Consider the following 16,129-nt stretch of genomic DNA (forward strand, 5'->3'; position numbering starts at 1 on the left):
AAACATCTTATTTAAAATGTAACCCAAGGTTTAAGTATATTATAATTTTACTCAACATAGAATCACATTTAATAATTTCCTCTCAATATGTTTCTTTGTCTCCGCCATCTTTAGTGTCATGGATTTCCCTGTTGAAAACGGCCACAGCGCTCTGTCTCCTCATTAGATAGTCTCTGGCTCTAGGTCCCAGCCTCCTCTGCACACGGCAGGGTTCAGGGGCGTCAGCCTCTCACAGGAGTCTGTTCGTTCTCAACAGAGCCGGGCGACCTGGGGAACTCCTGCTGGCGTTAATACGGATGACTAGCTACGGTTGACTCGCCTTCCACAAACTGCTGAGCTTTCTTGATCATCATCCGTCAACAGCCAATCGGATTTCTGCACTATTTCTGTTCTACCGACGTGGCAACTGTAGTACCGTGAATAAATGTTCCACCTGTCTTGACCTCAAATGTCTAGAATGGTCTTATCATTCAAAATGGAAGAGAAGTTGATCAGGCTCATCGTCTGGTAGTCGGAAGGTTCCCGGTTTGATTCCCACTCCTCCCGGGCAGCGTGTTGAAGTGTCCTTGAGCAAGACACTTAACCCTTAATTGCTCCCGATGAGTAGGTTGGCACCTTGCATGGTCGCCTTCGCCATCGGTGTGAATGTGAGGAACAAAAATGCATTGCAAAACATTCCATGTTTCTGGCGCACAATTTTCCTAATTCAGTGCAAACTCTGGGAACCAATCACCAGAGCGAGTGTGATAAGATCCAGAGCTCCAATCCAGCAAGGAGGTGATGTTGGGTGGGAGATCAGCAATAATGGCCTCATACAGAAACGGATGCAGGTCAGCGCTCATTCAGTGTGTGAACTGTCCTCGGTTCTTAAGTCTTGTCCCGTCTTTGTCTCCCCTGCAGCAACTGAGGGCCAACATCAGGGAGATGGAGAAGCTGTGTAGCCGGGTCCGTCCAGAAGACGCCCCCGCCCTCGAGAGGCTCGTCAAGCCAATCAGAGACAGGGCGCTGGCCGCAGCGCAGGACTTTCTACAGTTGCATTCCAGCCCCGCTCCGTCCGCCAGCTGTCCGTCAAGCCGTCGCCATAGTGATGAGGATGTGAGCGGGGAGACTACTATTACTGTTGGTCAGATTCAGCTGTGTCTCCCAGAGATCCCCGCCGACCAGAGTGCTGCTGAGTCCTGGGACGACCTGGAGGAGGTGTGTGTCTGTGTGCGTGTTTATGTCTGTCTGTCTGTGTGTGTGTGTGTGTGTGTGTGTGTGTGTGTGTGTGTGTGTCTCTGTCTGTGTGTGTGTGTCTCTGTCTGTCTGTCTGTCTGTCTGTCTGTCTGTCTGTTAGTTATCCACTCTCTCCCTCTTTCAACATGGGCCACGGTGTACAGCGGAGATACAAAATGACCTCATAAAACACATGAAGACTATAGTGCTACATTCTTTGTGATCCGAATGAGAATCAAATGATGAAGAAACCAGGGTCTGATTCCGTCATCATTTCCAGGTCTTTGAAAAGCCTGTTTTGTACATAGTTGTTGACCCACTGTGAGGGTAAGATAGTCAATTTATTGGCCACCGCCCACCGGCCACCCTAGGTGGTCATTCAAGTCCAAATTTATTTTATTTTAATAAAGAATGTATCTATTTTCTAAAAAATTACTATAATTAATTACTACTATAAATGGTGGTTATTTACTTGCCATAGTGACAGAATAGTTGACAAACGTACAGCCACAGTCAAAATGAACCAGCATTTGGTGGGGGGATGGTGCTGTTACAGCAACACCCTTCCCACTGTCACTTCACATGGTATGATGCTTGTTGTTGTGAATTACAATCTTCAAATCATAGCGGCATACGATTGCTGCTGCTTTCGCGTACTACTGTTCTTATTGTGCACGGGCCAAAGTCCAGTCCAGTCAAGAAACGGAGGTCTTGAAAACTTATGGAATTCTGAAATGAGCACAGCGTTTTCAGAGGAACAACGTTTTTATTATCTAAAGATGCGATGTTATAGAGAGCTGTGTCCATTCATAGTTAAAGATGCTGTAAGTGGTATTTTTTTTGTTAGAATAAGAGTGTCTGGTCAGTAACATGGGTCTCCCAGTCCCTCCGCTCTGCAGTAAACGGAACCCACTTCATCCAATCAGGAGAGAGAGCCCTGGATATTTTTACTTATTTCAAGAAAGCTTGCCAAGCCAGATTTTCTTACTGCTCTGGCAGATTATTTTACTTGTTTCAAGCACATATTTGCTTAAAACTAAGGATAAAGTGGGAAACGGGATATCAGGAAGTGTATTTTCTGTTTACTGCAGAGCGGGGGGACTGGGAGACCCATGTTACTACACTCTACATCAGTGATGGCTGTCAGAATGTACTGTGTAGACCACTTATTTTAACATGTACTGTAGACCACTTATTTTAACTAAGGAATACCACTTAACAGCACCTTTAAAGACAGTAGAGGTTGAGTACTTTCTTGTGATATAGTATCACATTCACACACCGAAGGGATTTGGATTGACTTGGATTACAACTGCAAATACATGTTTGATTGATTGATTGAAAATTGTATTAACAGATTGCAGAATGGGTACAATACAGTACGGCTCAATACACACAATTGTTAACTCATTCCCCGCCAACGACGAGTATACTAGTTATTGGGCGCCAATTGTTGAACGCCAACAACGAGTATACTTGTTATTTGATCGTTATTTCTTTTATTCTATATTTCTATTCATTACAGGCGCACGGACTCGGGGTTAACATGGGGAATCCTCATGAGAATGTAAAAGTGCAATACCGGCCGCATCGCGCTAGACGGCGGTATCGAGCACCCTTTCTACCCTTGTATCTTTCTCTGTGGGACGGCCCCAGGTCTCTGGTTTCATGTTTCCTTGTCGGGCAAGGGCAGCCGTTCTGCCGGTTCCATCGAAGCGCGTCAAATATCTCCGATCCATATGTTGTGGTGAATTATGCCGTAGACTAAATGGACATTGGATATACCAGATGGCGATCAAACAATTATAATATTATTTTTGGAATACTCCCGGCCACAGGTAAGGGCGATTTGACGTCAATTTTAGCTTGATCCTGCAATGCTTTCATAACGATTGGGCTGATAACCGCTTTCTAGTGTTCAATGCGAATGCCGTTACTGACGATCAAATAATCAGAAACGACCCCCCCCCCCCCTTTCATGCATTCATGATGGAACATAATAGCTATGATCTAGATTTGATTTCGGGATAATAGCGTATACAGGCAAGACATGGCAACGTCTATAGGGCAATCGATGTATAGGGACCACAGGGCAATGGCTAATCCCCGGCGCTGAATGAGTTAAGGGGATGCAGACCAGAGAAATACTTTTGTCTTGTTTACATCAGGGTCCCCCATTTTCAACTCATAATGACATTTATGACATAAACAACATACAGATATACAGATATATATATCATGACATTTACGACATACATGACATACAGGATACTACGGAAGCCCTAAGACTCCTAAGAGGCCATACATTTTATTTACTCCGTTTTTCCCGTGATGACGAGTTAATTTAATTAGTTTTCTCGTGATAACAGGATAATTTTCTCGAGATCTCGAGATAACAAAGTCCATTTTCTCGTGATAACGACTTATTATCTCGTTATCTCGAGATAACGAAGACCGTTTTCTCGTGATAACGGATTAATTCTCGAGATAACGAAGTCTGTTTTCTCGTGATAACGGATTAATTTATTTCAGGGGGGTACATGACATACAGGTATACACAGTATTGTTACATTTGTGACATACAAGATATGCAAATATACAGTACTGTTAAACAGAGTGAGATCCTAACAGAAAATATATACATACGAGGGGGAGGAAACTGTACATTTGGAGGGGGTGGGAGGGATTTGGACATAGGGGCCAGTTTCGAGTTGCAGCCTCCCATATACAGGTAGTGCTCTTTGAGAGCTCACTTTGATTGCGCCGCTGGTAAAGCTGAAGCCTTTGCTAACAGTCTTCTTAGATGACGCACACTAATGTGTATATTATCTGTAACGGCAAGGCATAAAGCTATTTCAGCCTGTGTCAGGCCTTGATTGAAGAGATATGTGACGCGGTGATCAATATCCTCCTGCTCCTCTGACATTGCGACACTGAATGATGTTTCCTGTAGTGATTTAAAGGAAAACTCCAAAATTTTGGGAAATTATTTGCCATCTACCCTGGAGTTAGACAAGAAGATACATACCTTTTTTTTTCTCTGTGCATGCAGTAGGAGTCGGAAGACGCGCACCGTTAGCCTAGCTTAGCGTCAGTCACTGGAAGTAGGTTCCTCCATTAGCCTAGTTCCCAACGTCTTCCTACTCCTACTGTATGCACAGAGAAGAAAAAGGTATGCATCTTCTTGGGTTCTCAAAATGTTGGAGTGTTAAGATACATACCTTTTTCTTCTCTGTGCATGCAGTAGGAGTAGGAAGATGTGCACCGTTAGCCTAGCTTAGCGTCAGTCACTGGAAGTAGGTTCCTCCATTACATTTACATTTACATTTAGTCATTTAGCTGACGCTTTTATCCAAAGCGACTTACAAGTTCTGTGCGACAAGACAGCAAGAAGGGTATAACTCTATCAGCTGAGTAACAATGTTCATCAAAGTGTTGCGTGTTACAGTGTAGGTTAGTTTATTAGGACAAGTGCATGACATTAAGGTTAGTCGGGGTTAGATTTTTTTTTTTTTTTTTTTTTTTTTTTTTTTTCTCATTTCAGATAATGGTTGAAGAAGTGAGTCTTTAGTCGACGGCGAAAGATTGGACGGGATTCGGCTGTCCTAACTGGGATGGGTAGTTCATTCCACCATTGTGGGGCAAGGACTGAGAATAGGCGGCTTCTCTTTGATGACCCTCCGGGAGCTTGGATAGGAGTAGATCTGAGGCGGCCAGAAGACGCAGAGCGTAGGGGTCTTGAGGGTGTGTAGTTAGAGACCATTGACCGGAGGTAGGCGGGAGCGGTTCCCTTTGCCGCACGGTATGCTAGGTCGAGGGCCTTGAAGCGGATACGTGCAGCAATGGGGAGCCAGTGCAGGTCCCTAAGAAGTGGGGTGACATGGGCTGACTTCGGTAGGTTTGAGATCAGGCGGGCCGCTGCATTTTGAATGAGTTGAAGAGGCTTGGTGGCAGTGGCCGGGAGGCCAGCTAGCAGTGCGTTGCAGTAGTCGAGGCGGGAGATGACTGTTGATTGGACGAGGAGTTGGGTGGCTTCTTTTGTCAGGAAGGGGCGTATCCTTCTGACGTTGCTCAGGAGGAATCTGCAGGTTCTGGTTGTCGCTGCGATGTGAGCAGAGAAGTTCAACTGGTCGTCGAGGACAACACCAAGGTTCTTGGCGGTCGGCGACGCGGTCACAGCTGCATTCTCGACTGTGATGGAGAGGTCGGTCAGGGGGGAGGATTTGGCCGGCAGGTGGAGCAATTCTGTTTTGCTTAGGTTCAGTTTGAGGTGGTTGGTCGTCATCCAGGCGGAGATGTCGGACAGACAGGCCGAGATCCGCTCAGAGACGTGGATATCTGAGGGAGGGAAGGAGAGGAAGAGTTGAGTATCATCGGCATAACAATGATATGAGAAGCCATGAGATGTGATAATGTTACCCAGTGATTTAGTGTAGAGGGAGAAGAGAAGGGGTCCTAGGACCGAGCCCTGGGGGACACCCGTCCGGAGGGGGCGGGTGGCCGACAGAGTCCCTCTCCATGACACTTGGTAGGAGCGGTCATTGAGGTATGATGTCAGCCATGTCAGCGCAGATCCAGCCACTCCCATTCCTGCGAGGGCCGCGAGGAGGATCTGATGGTTGACTGTGTCGAAGGCTGCAGATAGATCTAGGAGAATCAGGACAGAGGAGAGGCCTTTCGCTTTTGCTAAGTGAAGTGCCTCTGTGACCGCAATGAGGGCCGTTTCTGTGGAGTGGCCAGTCCGGAAGCCAGACTGATTGGGGTCTAGGAGGTCATTCTGTAAGAGATAAGCAGTAAGTTGGTTGGATACAGCACGTTCAAGTGTTTTAGAAAGGAAGGAGAGAAGAGAGACAGGGCGATAGTTGGCTATGACGGTGGGGTTCAGGGTTGGTTTTTTTATGAGGGGCGTGACTCTGGCTTGTTTTAGGGAGGTGGGGACCACCCCCGAGTTGAGTGAGGAGTTGATGGTTGCAGTTAGGAATGGGAGGATGTCCGGTGCTATGGTCTGGAGGAGTGGGGAGGGTAGCTGGTCCAGCTGGCATGTAGTCGGACGGTTCGACGTTACCAGTGTCAGGGTCTCGGCTTCTGTAATGGGAGAGAAAGATGACAGAGTGAAGGATGAGGTTCTCGATTCAGCGTTTGGAATGGGTGGGGGTTGGGAGAAGGAGCTGCGGATGTTCTCCACTTTTTCCTCAAAGAAGATCGCAAGGTCTTCGGCAGAAAAAGATGAGGGAGGAGGAGGTGGGGGGGGAGTGAGGAGGGAGGACATGGTAGCATGCAGTTTGCGAAGATTCTTGGCAGAGGCCTCGATCCTATGGTGAAAGAAAGAAGCTTTGGCATTAGTAATGGTTTTGGAGAATGTTAACAAGAGGTTGTGATATGTGTCGATGTCAGCAGTGAGGCGTGACTTTCTATACTTCCTCTCAGCCGCTCTCAGGACCTGTCTTTGTTCTCTCACTGCATCCGTCAGCCATGGACTGGGTGGGGAACGGCGGGCAGGTTTCTCAACGAGGGGACAGAGCTTGTCGAAGGAGGTTGCAAGGGCTGAGAGGAGGGTGGAGGTTGCCATCTCTGTGGGGAGAGCAGAGAAGGTGTCACTCAAAGGTAGAGCGGATATTATGTCAGAGGAGAGGGTGGAGGGGGATAGGGAGGGCAGGTTGCGTCTGAGTGAGACGGTTTGAGTTGGGGTGAAGACTTTTCGGTTAAGCATGAGAGTTAGTGAGAAGGATATGAAGGAATGGTCAGATACATGTAGGGGAGTTACCGTGGTGTTAATGATGCTGGAGTTACGGGAAAATATGAGATCCAAGGAGTTGCCTGCTTTGTGGGTGGGAGGCATGGCAGTGGGAGTCAGGTCAAATTGTTGTAGGAGGGAGACCACTGGGACCGACTGAGATGAGTCAGGCAGGTTGAAGTCGCCCAATAGAAGGAGCGGGGTACCATCTTCCGGTAAGGAGCTTAGAAGCATGTCCAGCTCATCTGTGAAGTGATCGAGGGGACCTGGAGGGCGATAGAGTGTAACAATGGTGAGATTGAAAGGATTAGAGACAGATACTGCATGATATTCGAGGGAGGAGAGTGACAGTTCTGGGAGTTGCGTTAGGTTTGTAGCCCATGAGGGAGATGTCATGAGGCCAGTGCCTCCACCCCGTCTGGAGGGTCGAGGTGTGTGAGTGAAGTTATAGTTTGTAGATAATGCTGCAGGTGTTGACGAGTTATTGGGGGTTATCCAGGTCTCAGTTAGAGCCAGGAGCTGCAGATTTAAACTATGGGCGTAGGCAGTAATGAAGTCAGCTTTCTTGACTGCTGATTGACAATTCCATAAGCCTCCCTGTACTGTGACAGGTGTATTAGTGGCTGTAGGAGGGTAGGAGAGATTAGCCGGGTTGCTAGCAAACTGGCGTGGATGGGTTGATTCTGTTCTTGAGGAGCAGATTGTGGATATAGGTATGAGGCACATTGTGGTGTCAAGAGTGGTAGGAGGAGGTTGAAGGGGGTAGGGAGGAAGCGAGATAGTAGGGAAATAGCAGAGTGGGACGGGAATATGGGATTATGGTGTACTTAGCACTGGGTGGATCGGTGGATCCCTCTGCGGTGAACTCCAGGAAAACTCCTCCTCTTTGTCCCTCTTTGTCCCTCGACGCTTCGCTGACGCTATGCCAGCAAGTCTTTAAATCACTATCACTAATTACTGATGAGTGACACCTGCAGCAAAAGGCCACACCTCCAGTTTCTGTCAGCTGGGTGAAACTAATTACAAACAATTTCCACAACACAATTTAGTCACACACTTCAAAATGATGTACACAGTATTCAGTTAAAAGATCCTACCCTCTCTGCTGTTGTCCTGTTAGCCTAGTTCCCAACGTCTTCCTACTCCTACTGCATGCACAGAGAAGAAAAATGTATGTATCTTCTTGTCTAACTCCAGGGTAGATGGCAAATAAGCTAATTTCCCAAAATTTTATATATACTAGACTATCGTTTCGTTTTCTCGAGATCTCGAGAAAATTATCCCGTTATCATGAGAAAACAAATTTAATTAACTCATTATTACGGGAAAACTGAGTAAATAAAATGTATGAATGTATGGCCTCTTAGGGCTTCCGTAGGATACAGATATACAGTACTGTTACATTTATGACATACAAGATATACAATGTCTGTATGTGTCTGTCCAAGACATTTCAAAACGAGGGTTATCTGGGTCTTCGGTGCGAGGGCTCAAACAGTAGAATGTGTGAGGACACTGAGGACAGCAGGTGATCTGTGTGTGATTTGTGTTCCAGGACCTGAGGGAGCTGAGTGGTCTGGTGACGGAGTTCTCCATGATGGTCCATGTGAGTATGACCGCTCCTCTCCCCTCTGTACTCTGTATGCATTTTAAAGACCTACATAGGGAGGCTCAGATATTTCGGCAGACAGTCGGTTAATTAAACACATCTTGGTATTAGAATTAATAATTTGTGTGACCTTTTCTGTGGCGATGTGCTGCTTAAAGGGGAACTATCTTATAAATGGCCTTTTTCAATGTTTAGCATTGTTTCCTAGCTATGTGGACTTATATTAATATGATCTATGTCTCTAATTCTCATATTGGCGCATTCTTCCAATTCTCCTCTCACAATATTCACCCTCACTGAACTGAGTCATCTGAAAATGTGCTGATTTGTGATGTCAGAGAGACACCGCTGCATGTTAATGTCCCAGATGCCGCGAAGGCCACACAGTGGTTTAGGAGCCCAGCCTCAAAACAGCTCGAGATCTTGAGGTAGAAAAATGCTGTTTTTGAGGACTTGATTAGAAATACAAAACAATGAATTAAAAAAAATATATAATTACAGGGGTGTTCCATAAACTCACAGGAATTGTGTAAAAGTGCCCAAATAGTAAAAGAAATAGTAAAATAGTTCCCCTTTAATATAACTGCCAAGTGAACAATAGACATTTAACAAGGTCTTTTGTTGAGCGAACAAATACATTTAATTGAATTACCACATTTATTTAGGGTAACCGTCTACACTCAATAATTTGTACTGAAATTCTTAAAGGGGACATATTTTTGTATTTTTCAACAAGTTAGTATAGGTCTTTGAGATCCCCTAAAGATTTCTTTTCTGTTTTTTGCTTGAAAAAAACACTCAAAATTATGCATTCTAGCAGATTATGCACTCTATACCACTTTGTTTCAGTCCTGTTCTCAACGGCCTGTTTCTGTGCCTGTGACGAGCTAGCCACTTTTATCGTACAAATACGATAATTATCGTACATCTAGCAGTGGTGCACGAGCCTGTACCGTCGAAAGAAATTCACATCAAACTGTCAAACTAGACGTTGCAAATGTTTTTTTTTTTTTTTATCCTATTTTTCTCTGCCTGATTTTTAAATTTGGCTCCCCATCCCAATTTAGTCGTTATGCCAATCCCCCCCATCCCCTACCTGGTTGTTGTGCGCATGTTCCTCCTACTGGTCGGTACAAGGGAACCCTGAAGTCTAGCCACATGCTTCCTCCGACACAGACAGCCAGTGGCTCTCTTTTCACCTGGCAGCGAGGACTCTCATTGGTGAAGCGTAACGCGTGGGAGGTCACGCTGCCTTCACCATTTCCTGCCTTTCGCTGAGCAGGCGCCCAGACCTGACCTGTAGGCGTCGCTGTCCACAACGCCAGATTACCACCCTCGACTTCCCTCCCGCTAACTCAGCCAAACGAGTTAGTATGACGATTGGCCCAAGCCGCAGGGAATGCTGACTCCGGGAGTCGAGACCACAGCCTTTTGCATTGGTGACGAGCGCAATCTCCGCTACGCCATCCGACCGCCCAGACGTTGCAAATGTAACTCAAGATCCAGCAATACCGTTACAAATGTTGTCACCTAAACCTATTTTAGGTTCAATTAAAAATTAAGAAGATCTACGAGTGAGCCATCATTTTGTACAAGATCTCTTCACATGCACATACACTCATGTTATTAACTATGGCGATCGTGGCTGCAATTCTGAATGTCTCATTTCAAGAGAGAGGATTCTTGTCACAGCAGAACTGCAGAAACAACACTATGTACATATATATAAAAAAATCTGTGTCGAGGCAACCCTTCATTTTGTTTAGTCAATTCAAAATACAGGAAAAGACAATTCTTTACAATACAATCCTTTAACACAGTCAGATATCTGTATCAGCATCCAAAACCTGTATCAGTGCATTCCTAATAGATGTGTCCAGCGTGGCTGTATGTGTGAGTGGTCGTTTTCTATAGTGTTCTCAGAGCTATAGTGCTATTTGTCTATATTAGCTTTTCCCCTGATATATTGTTATCGGCAAAAGTGACACCAATAAAGCTCCGATAGTATTCCTCACCGCAGTAGAAGAATAAGGGTGTTACCCTGTGGTGTGTTCCACGTTTGTACTCTAATAGAACCTAATTTTCAAGTTAAAGAATGAGGGATAATTACATGTTTTTCATATCTGGGGGGGGGGGGGGGGGGGGGGGGGTGTATAGGTAGATATATCAGTTATGGGAAATTTAAGCTCTCAAATATCGGAGTCCGAGACAAGGTTCTCACATTGGTCGAGCTCTAGTGTGTATGTGTGTGTGTGTGTGTGTGTGTGTGCACACGCTTGTATGCCTGAGTGTGTGTGTGCGTGTACGCATGCATGTGTGTGTGTTGCCTGGTTAGGCTCCGCTGGGGGCAGGTTGCTGGGCTCAGTGGGTAACTGGTGGTGGTGGTGCTGGCCCCCTGAGGCCCTCAGCTGAAGGAGAGGTAGGAGGGGGAGGGGGAGAGAGAGGGGGGAGGGAGAGAGAGGGGATATCCATGGGGGGAGACTCTGGGAACGAGGCGTACGGTGAAGCAGGTGGAGAACAGACGGCTCAGATTATCACTCTCCTCGGGGAGGGAGGGGGAGGGAGAGAGGGAAGGAGGGGGAGGGAGAGAGGGAAGGAGGGGGTTGGAGGAGGAGAGAGAGAGGGGGGGGAGGAGGAGGAGGAGGAGAAGGAGAGAGAGGGGGGAGAAGGAGAGAGAGGAGGAGGAGAGCAGGGGGGGAGAGAGATGGAGAGAAGGGGGGAAAGAGAGAGATAAAGAGTCAGAGAAGAGGGAGGGAGGGAGGGAGGGAGAGAGAGAGAGAGAGAGAGATGGATGGATGGATGGATGGGGAGATATAGAGAGAGAGAGCATAGAGATGTTTTTGTTGTCTCTCTGGGGTGAAAGGCATCGTTAAGGGAGCAATATTCCAGCTCTCAGTCGCCGTATAAACACTGAGTGTGAGTGTGTGTCTGTGTGTGTCAGTGTGTGTGTGTGTGTGTATCTCTGAGGGCTTTAGGGAGAGAGACACAATGCTTTTCACTGGCAGGAAGAAGGAAAGGCAGCGAGAGAGGACGCAGTTCATGAAATGTACAGCTCGTCCCTCTCATACAACCGCTTTTAAATGGTCCACAACAACAACAACAACAACAACAACAACAACACGCTGGATAGGCATAACGACAAGGAGAGACGGACAGGGCCAGGATATATGGAGCTGAATGAAAATAAAATAAAGGAGAGGATAAAGAATAGAGAATATAGAGTAGGGGTGTAACGGTACACAAAAACCACGGTACGGTACGTACCTCGGTTTTGAAGTCAAGGTTCGGTACGGGTTTTCAGTACAGTGGGGGAAAGTTTGGCTTTCCATGTTCCACTCAGAGGTGATGTAGTGTGCAGTAACTAATTGTACTTGTAGGGCTGTCAACAAATATTCTATATTGAAATTAATAATCGACTTGTATCTTTTTTTTTTTTTTTATAATAATTATATTAGATTGTGAAAAAAAAACGCCCCCGGTGGGCGGTCGTTAGTGGTTAACATACCGTTGTATTCGTTACACTACACAGCCGTTCGGTATGGTACGGTACACACTGAAACGGTTCGGTTCTGTATGGATACGTGTACCTTTACACCCCTATTAGAGAGAATAAAAAAATAAAGCATTGAAGGAGCGCTCCTTAGATTTTCAACCTCAGGGCTCGTTCACATCTAATCAGACGATGCAGCACCTCTCCGTAGGGTGGTGCCGTGCGTTGGTGTGGATGGGCCGTTTGTGTGACATCATGCTGTGAGCTTTTTTTAACCCCTCCCCCCTCCACTCCCTCGTCTTCTGCTGTGATTGATTGGCAGCGTGGGGAGGGGTTGCGTTACGGCAAAAGTTGACTTGAGTTCAACCAGTGGTGCGTTGGTGATTTCATACCGGGTTGCACTGTGTTTTTTTTTTTTTATCTACCTTTTCTCCCATTTTCTATTTTTCTCCCATCCCAATTTCGTATCATCCAATTCAACCCTCCCCTGTCTCGAATGCTGTTTCTTGCCTCCCACAAGCCGGCTGCAATGTGGACTTAAGTCATACATAGCACGAGTCCCCTCCGATACTCGAGGTAACAGCAGTCATCTTTCCACCTGCGCGGCGTGATCTTTCAGCGTCAGGGGTCTGCACTTTGGAGGGGCGCCGCCCCCATCGCTTCCTGATTCTACTGCGCAGGCGCACCAACCGACCTGTAGGAGTCGCTGTCCACAACGCCCGATCCCCACCCATCAGTTTCCCACCCCCTAATACTGCCAATGTGTATTAGTACAGACGACCAGCTAAACTGAAAGCAATGTGGAGCGCTGGGCTCGAACAGGCGAACCCAGCGTCTCCCGTATTCGTGGTGAGCGCCTTGCCCACTGCACCACGTAGCCGCCCTCGGGTTCCACTGTGTTTTAATGACGCCACATGCATGCACGCTCCCGGGCGTGTGCGCTCGCTCCCGCGCATGCGCATAAATGTTCCCTCGCGTGCGCACAGACTAAAGACAATGCCTAATTGCCTCTAGGAATGGAATGTAACACATTTCATTCACAAGTTTTGTGTGAATGTATCTGAGGACGTATTTGAACACACCTGACGACCTGAGCTATTGTTATGCAAAGTAGCCAGGTGGGTACTTGGCGAGTTGGCGCATCAGTCGAGTGCAGCGCATTCCTGTGTGCATGCGTGTGCACATCCGTGCATGTGCTTCTGCTCACAGAGCCGGTTGCTCGGCGTGCAACCCCGTCCCATGAGCAAGGCACCCCTGAGTTCAACAGAAGGCTCCTCCGTTTTTTTTGGGCAACTCCATGCGGTAACAAGTGCCCAACGCAACTACCCACATTCAAAAGAAACGACTACCCCCATTCAAAAGAAACGACTACCCCCATTCATTTTCCCAACATTGTCTGATTAGATGTGAATGAGTCCTTAATTCTATCATTCTGATGTGAGTAGGACATGTGATAATCGGCTCATAAATATTTGGACATTGACACAATTCTCACAATTCTGGCTCTTTACACCACCACAATGGACTTGAAATGTAACAATCAAGATGTGCAGACGTTCAGCTTTAATTTGAGGGTATTTACATCCAAATCAGGTGAACAGTGTAGGAATTAGAAGGAACTTTTTAAGGAACCAAATGTAATTGGACAAACTAACAAACCATAAATCACTTTTAATACTTGGTTGCAAATTCTTTGCAGTCGATGACAGCCTGAAGTTGGGAACCCATAGACATCACCAGACACTGGGTTTCATCCCTGGAGATGCTCTGCAAGGCCTCTACTGCAACTGTCTTCAGTTCCTCCTTGTTCTTAGGGTTTTTTCCCTTCAGTTTTGTCTTCAGCAAGTGAAATGCATGTTCAATTGGATTCAGGTCGGGTGATTGACTTGGCCATTGCATAACATTCCACTTCTTTGCCTTGCAGTATGCTTCGGGTCATTGTCCATCTGCACCGTGAAGCGCCGTCCAATAAGTTCTGAAGCATTTGGCTAAATATGAGCAGATGATAATGCCCAAAACACTTCAGAATTCACCCTGCTGCTTTTGTCAGCAGTCACATCATCAATAAATACAAGGGAACCCATTGAACCCATGGTCCATTGGCAGTCGTACATGCCCACGCGTAACACTACCACCACACCATGCTTCACTGATGAGGCGGTTTGCTTTGGATCATGAGCCGTTCCTTTCCTTCTCCATACTCTTCTCTTCCCATCATTCTGGTACAAGCTGATCTTTGTCTCACCTGTCCATAGGATGTTGTTCCAGAAATTTACAGGCTTTTCTAGATTTTTTTGCAAACTGTAATCTGGTCTTCCTGTTTTTGAGGCTCACCGATGGTTTACATCTTGTGGTTACATCTCTGTATTCACTCTGGTGAAGTCTTCTCTTGATTGTTGACTTTGACACAGATACGCCTACCTCCTGCAGAGTGTTCTTGATCTGGCCAACTGTTGTGAAAGGGGTTTTTCTTCACCAGGGAAAGAATTCTTCTGTCATCCACCACAGTTGTTCTCTGTGGTCTTCCGGGTCTTTTGGTTTTGCTGAGCTCACCAGTGTGTTCTTTATTTTTAAGAAAATGTACTGTGCCAATCAGTTGATTTGGCCACACCTAATGTTTTTGCTATCGCTCTGGTGAGTTTGTTATGGTTTTTCAGCCTAATGATGGCTGCTAGCTTCACTGACAGTGACGGCTCTTTGGACCTCATATTGAGAGCTGACAGCAACAGATTCCAAATGCAAATACCAGACTCTGCTCCTTTCACTTTTCATCTGCTCCTTTAAATGAAATAATGAGGGAATAACACACATCTAGCCATGGAACAGCTGAGCAGCCAATTGTCTAATTACTTTTGGTCCCTTAATTCCTACACCGTTCACCTGATTTGGATTTAAATACCCTCAAATTAAAGCTGAACGTCGGCACTGTATAAAAGAAGACATTATGAATATTGTGATGTTCTTATTCGTTCCATATCAAGGTGAGGTAGGAAAAGAGAGGTGGAGGAGTAGGAGTAGGAGTGTGTTGCTGTGGTTGTTGTTGTTGTCTGGTCACTGTGGCTGACCAGCCGTCAGACACAGACAGAGACAGCTGCCACTCTGAATATTTCATGAGCTCTACACAATACCCCCCCCCCTGCCTCCTCAATATAATCCCCGCTGAATCTACCTACTGCCTCCTCACACCCCTTGCCCCACACACAAACAAACACACACGCATGCATGCACACATCCATAACCCCCCCCCAATTCAGTGTTTTGCAGAATTCTGATGGGTAAAGCTAACTAAATGACAGGTGTTTTTACACATGTGTATGTGCATGTGTGTGTGCTCATGCTCATGTGCGTGTGCATGTGCACACGCTTGCGTGCATCTGCATGTGTCTCCATTGTATAACCCCTGTCTATCAGTCCCAGCAGGAGAAGATTGACAATATAGAAGACAACGTCAACACAGCCGCTGCCAACGTGGAGGAGGGGACCAAGAGCCTGGGGAAGGTGTGTGTGTGTTCGTTCTTCACGATCCCCCTGTCTGCACAGATGTGTGTGTGTGTGGTGTTTGGGAGATCGATGGCACTTTGCCTCCCAGCCATTCCACAGTGTTTGTCCCTATTGATTCGCTCGAATACGGAGGAGAGCTGCAATTAAAGAAATGGAGAGAGAGAGGAGGGGGGTGTGCTGAAGAGGGAAAGAGTGATAGAGAGGTAGGGTGACAGGGGTGACAGGAGGAGCGTGTGTGTGGTTTTGAAGGACTGTTGAATAGCTTCATAGGAGTAGCACGCGGGCTGCATGAATACTTTACCCAAGGCAGTTGTCCTTCCGCATTCGGTTTGCGCGCCCTGATTGGCCTCTCAGCGCCCAATCACGTTAGCCTACACAGAGCTAGCAGAGTATCGGGAGAAATGTAATATTACTGTGAAGAGAATCACGTCGCTGCAGATGCTCGCAGTTAGTTGACCGCGGAGATGGTAAAGTACTACGGATGTAAAACATTTGGAATTGTTTACAATAAAGCTGTGATTGTACAACTTCAAGGCTCCATTCGATCGCCGTGCTGCTGCTAGGAAGAAGCAATAAGAGG

The 16,129-nt window shown here is 46.5% G+C and overlaps 1 protein-coding gene across 2 annotated transcripts in view; it reads left to right on the forward strand.

Moving 5' to 3' along the window:
- stx17 (syntaxin 17) overlaps positions 1–16,129 on the forward strand; it is a 35,576-nt gene that overhangs the window by 15,973 nt on the left and 3,474 nt on the right. For both annotated transcript variants that reach the window (XM_084336247.1, XM_084336246.1), the window contains exons 4-6: positions 901–1,197; positions 8,505–8,555; positions 15,460–15,546. In XM_084336247.1, coding sequence (XP_084192373.1) covers positions 901–1,197; positions 8,505–8,555; positions 15,460–15,546 — 435 coding nt within the window. The remainder of the gene's footprint in view (positions 1–900; positions 1,198–8,504; positions 8,556–15,459; positions 15,547–16,129) is intronic.

Source organism: Notolepis coatsorum, assembly GCF_963971535.1.
Source record: "Notolepis coatsorum genome assembly, chromosome: 19".
Lineage (NCBI taxonomy): Eukaryota > Metazoa > Chordata > Actinopteri > Aulopiformes > Paralepididae > Notolepis > Notolepis coatsorum.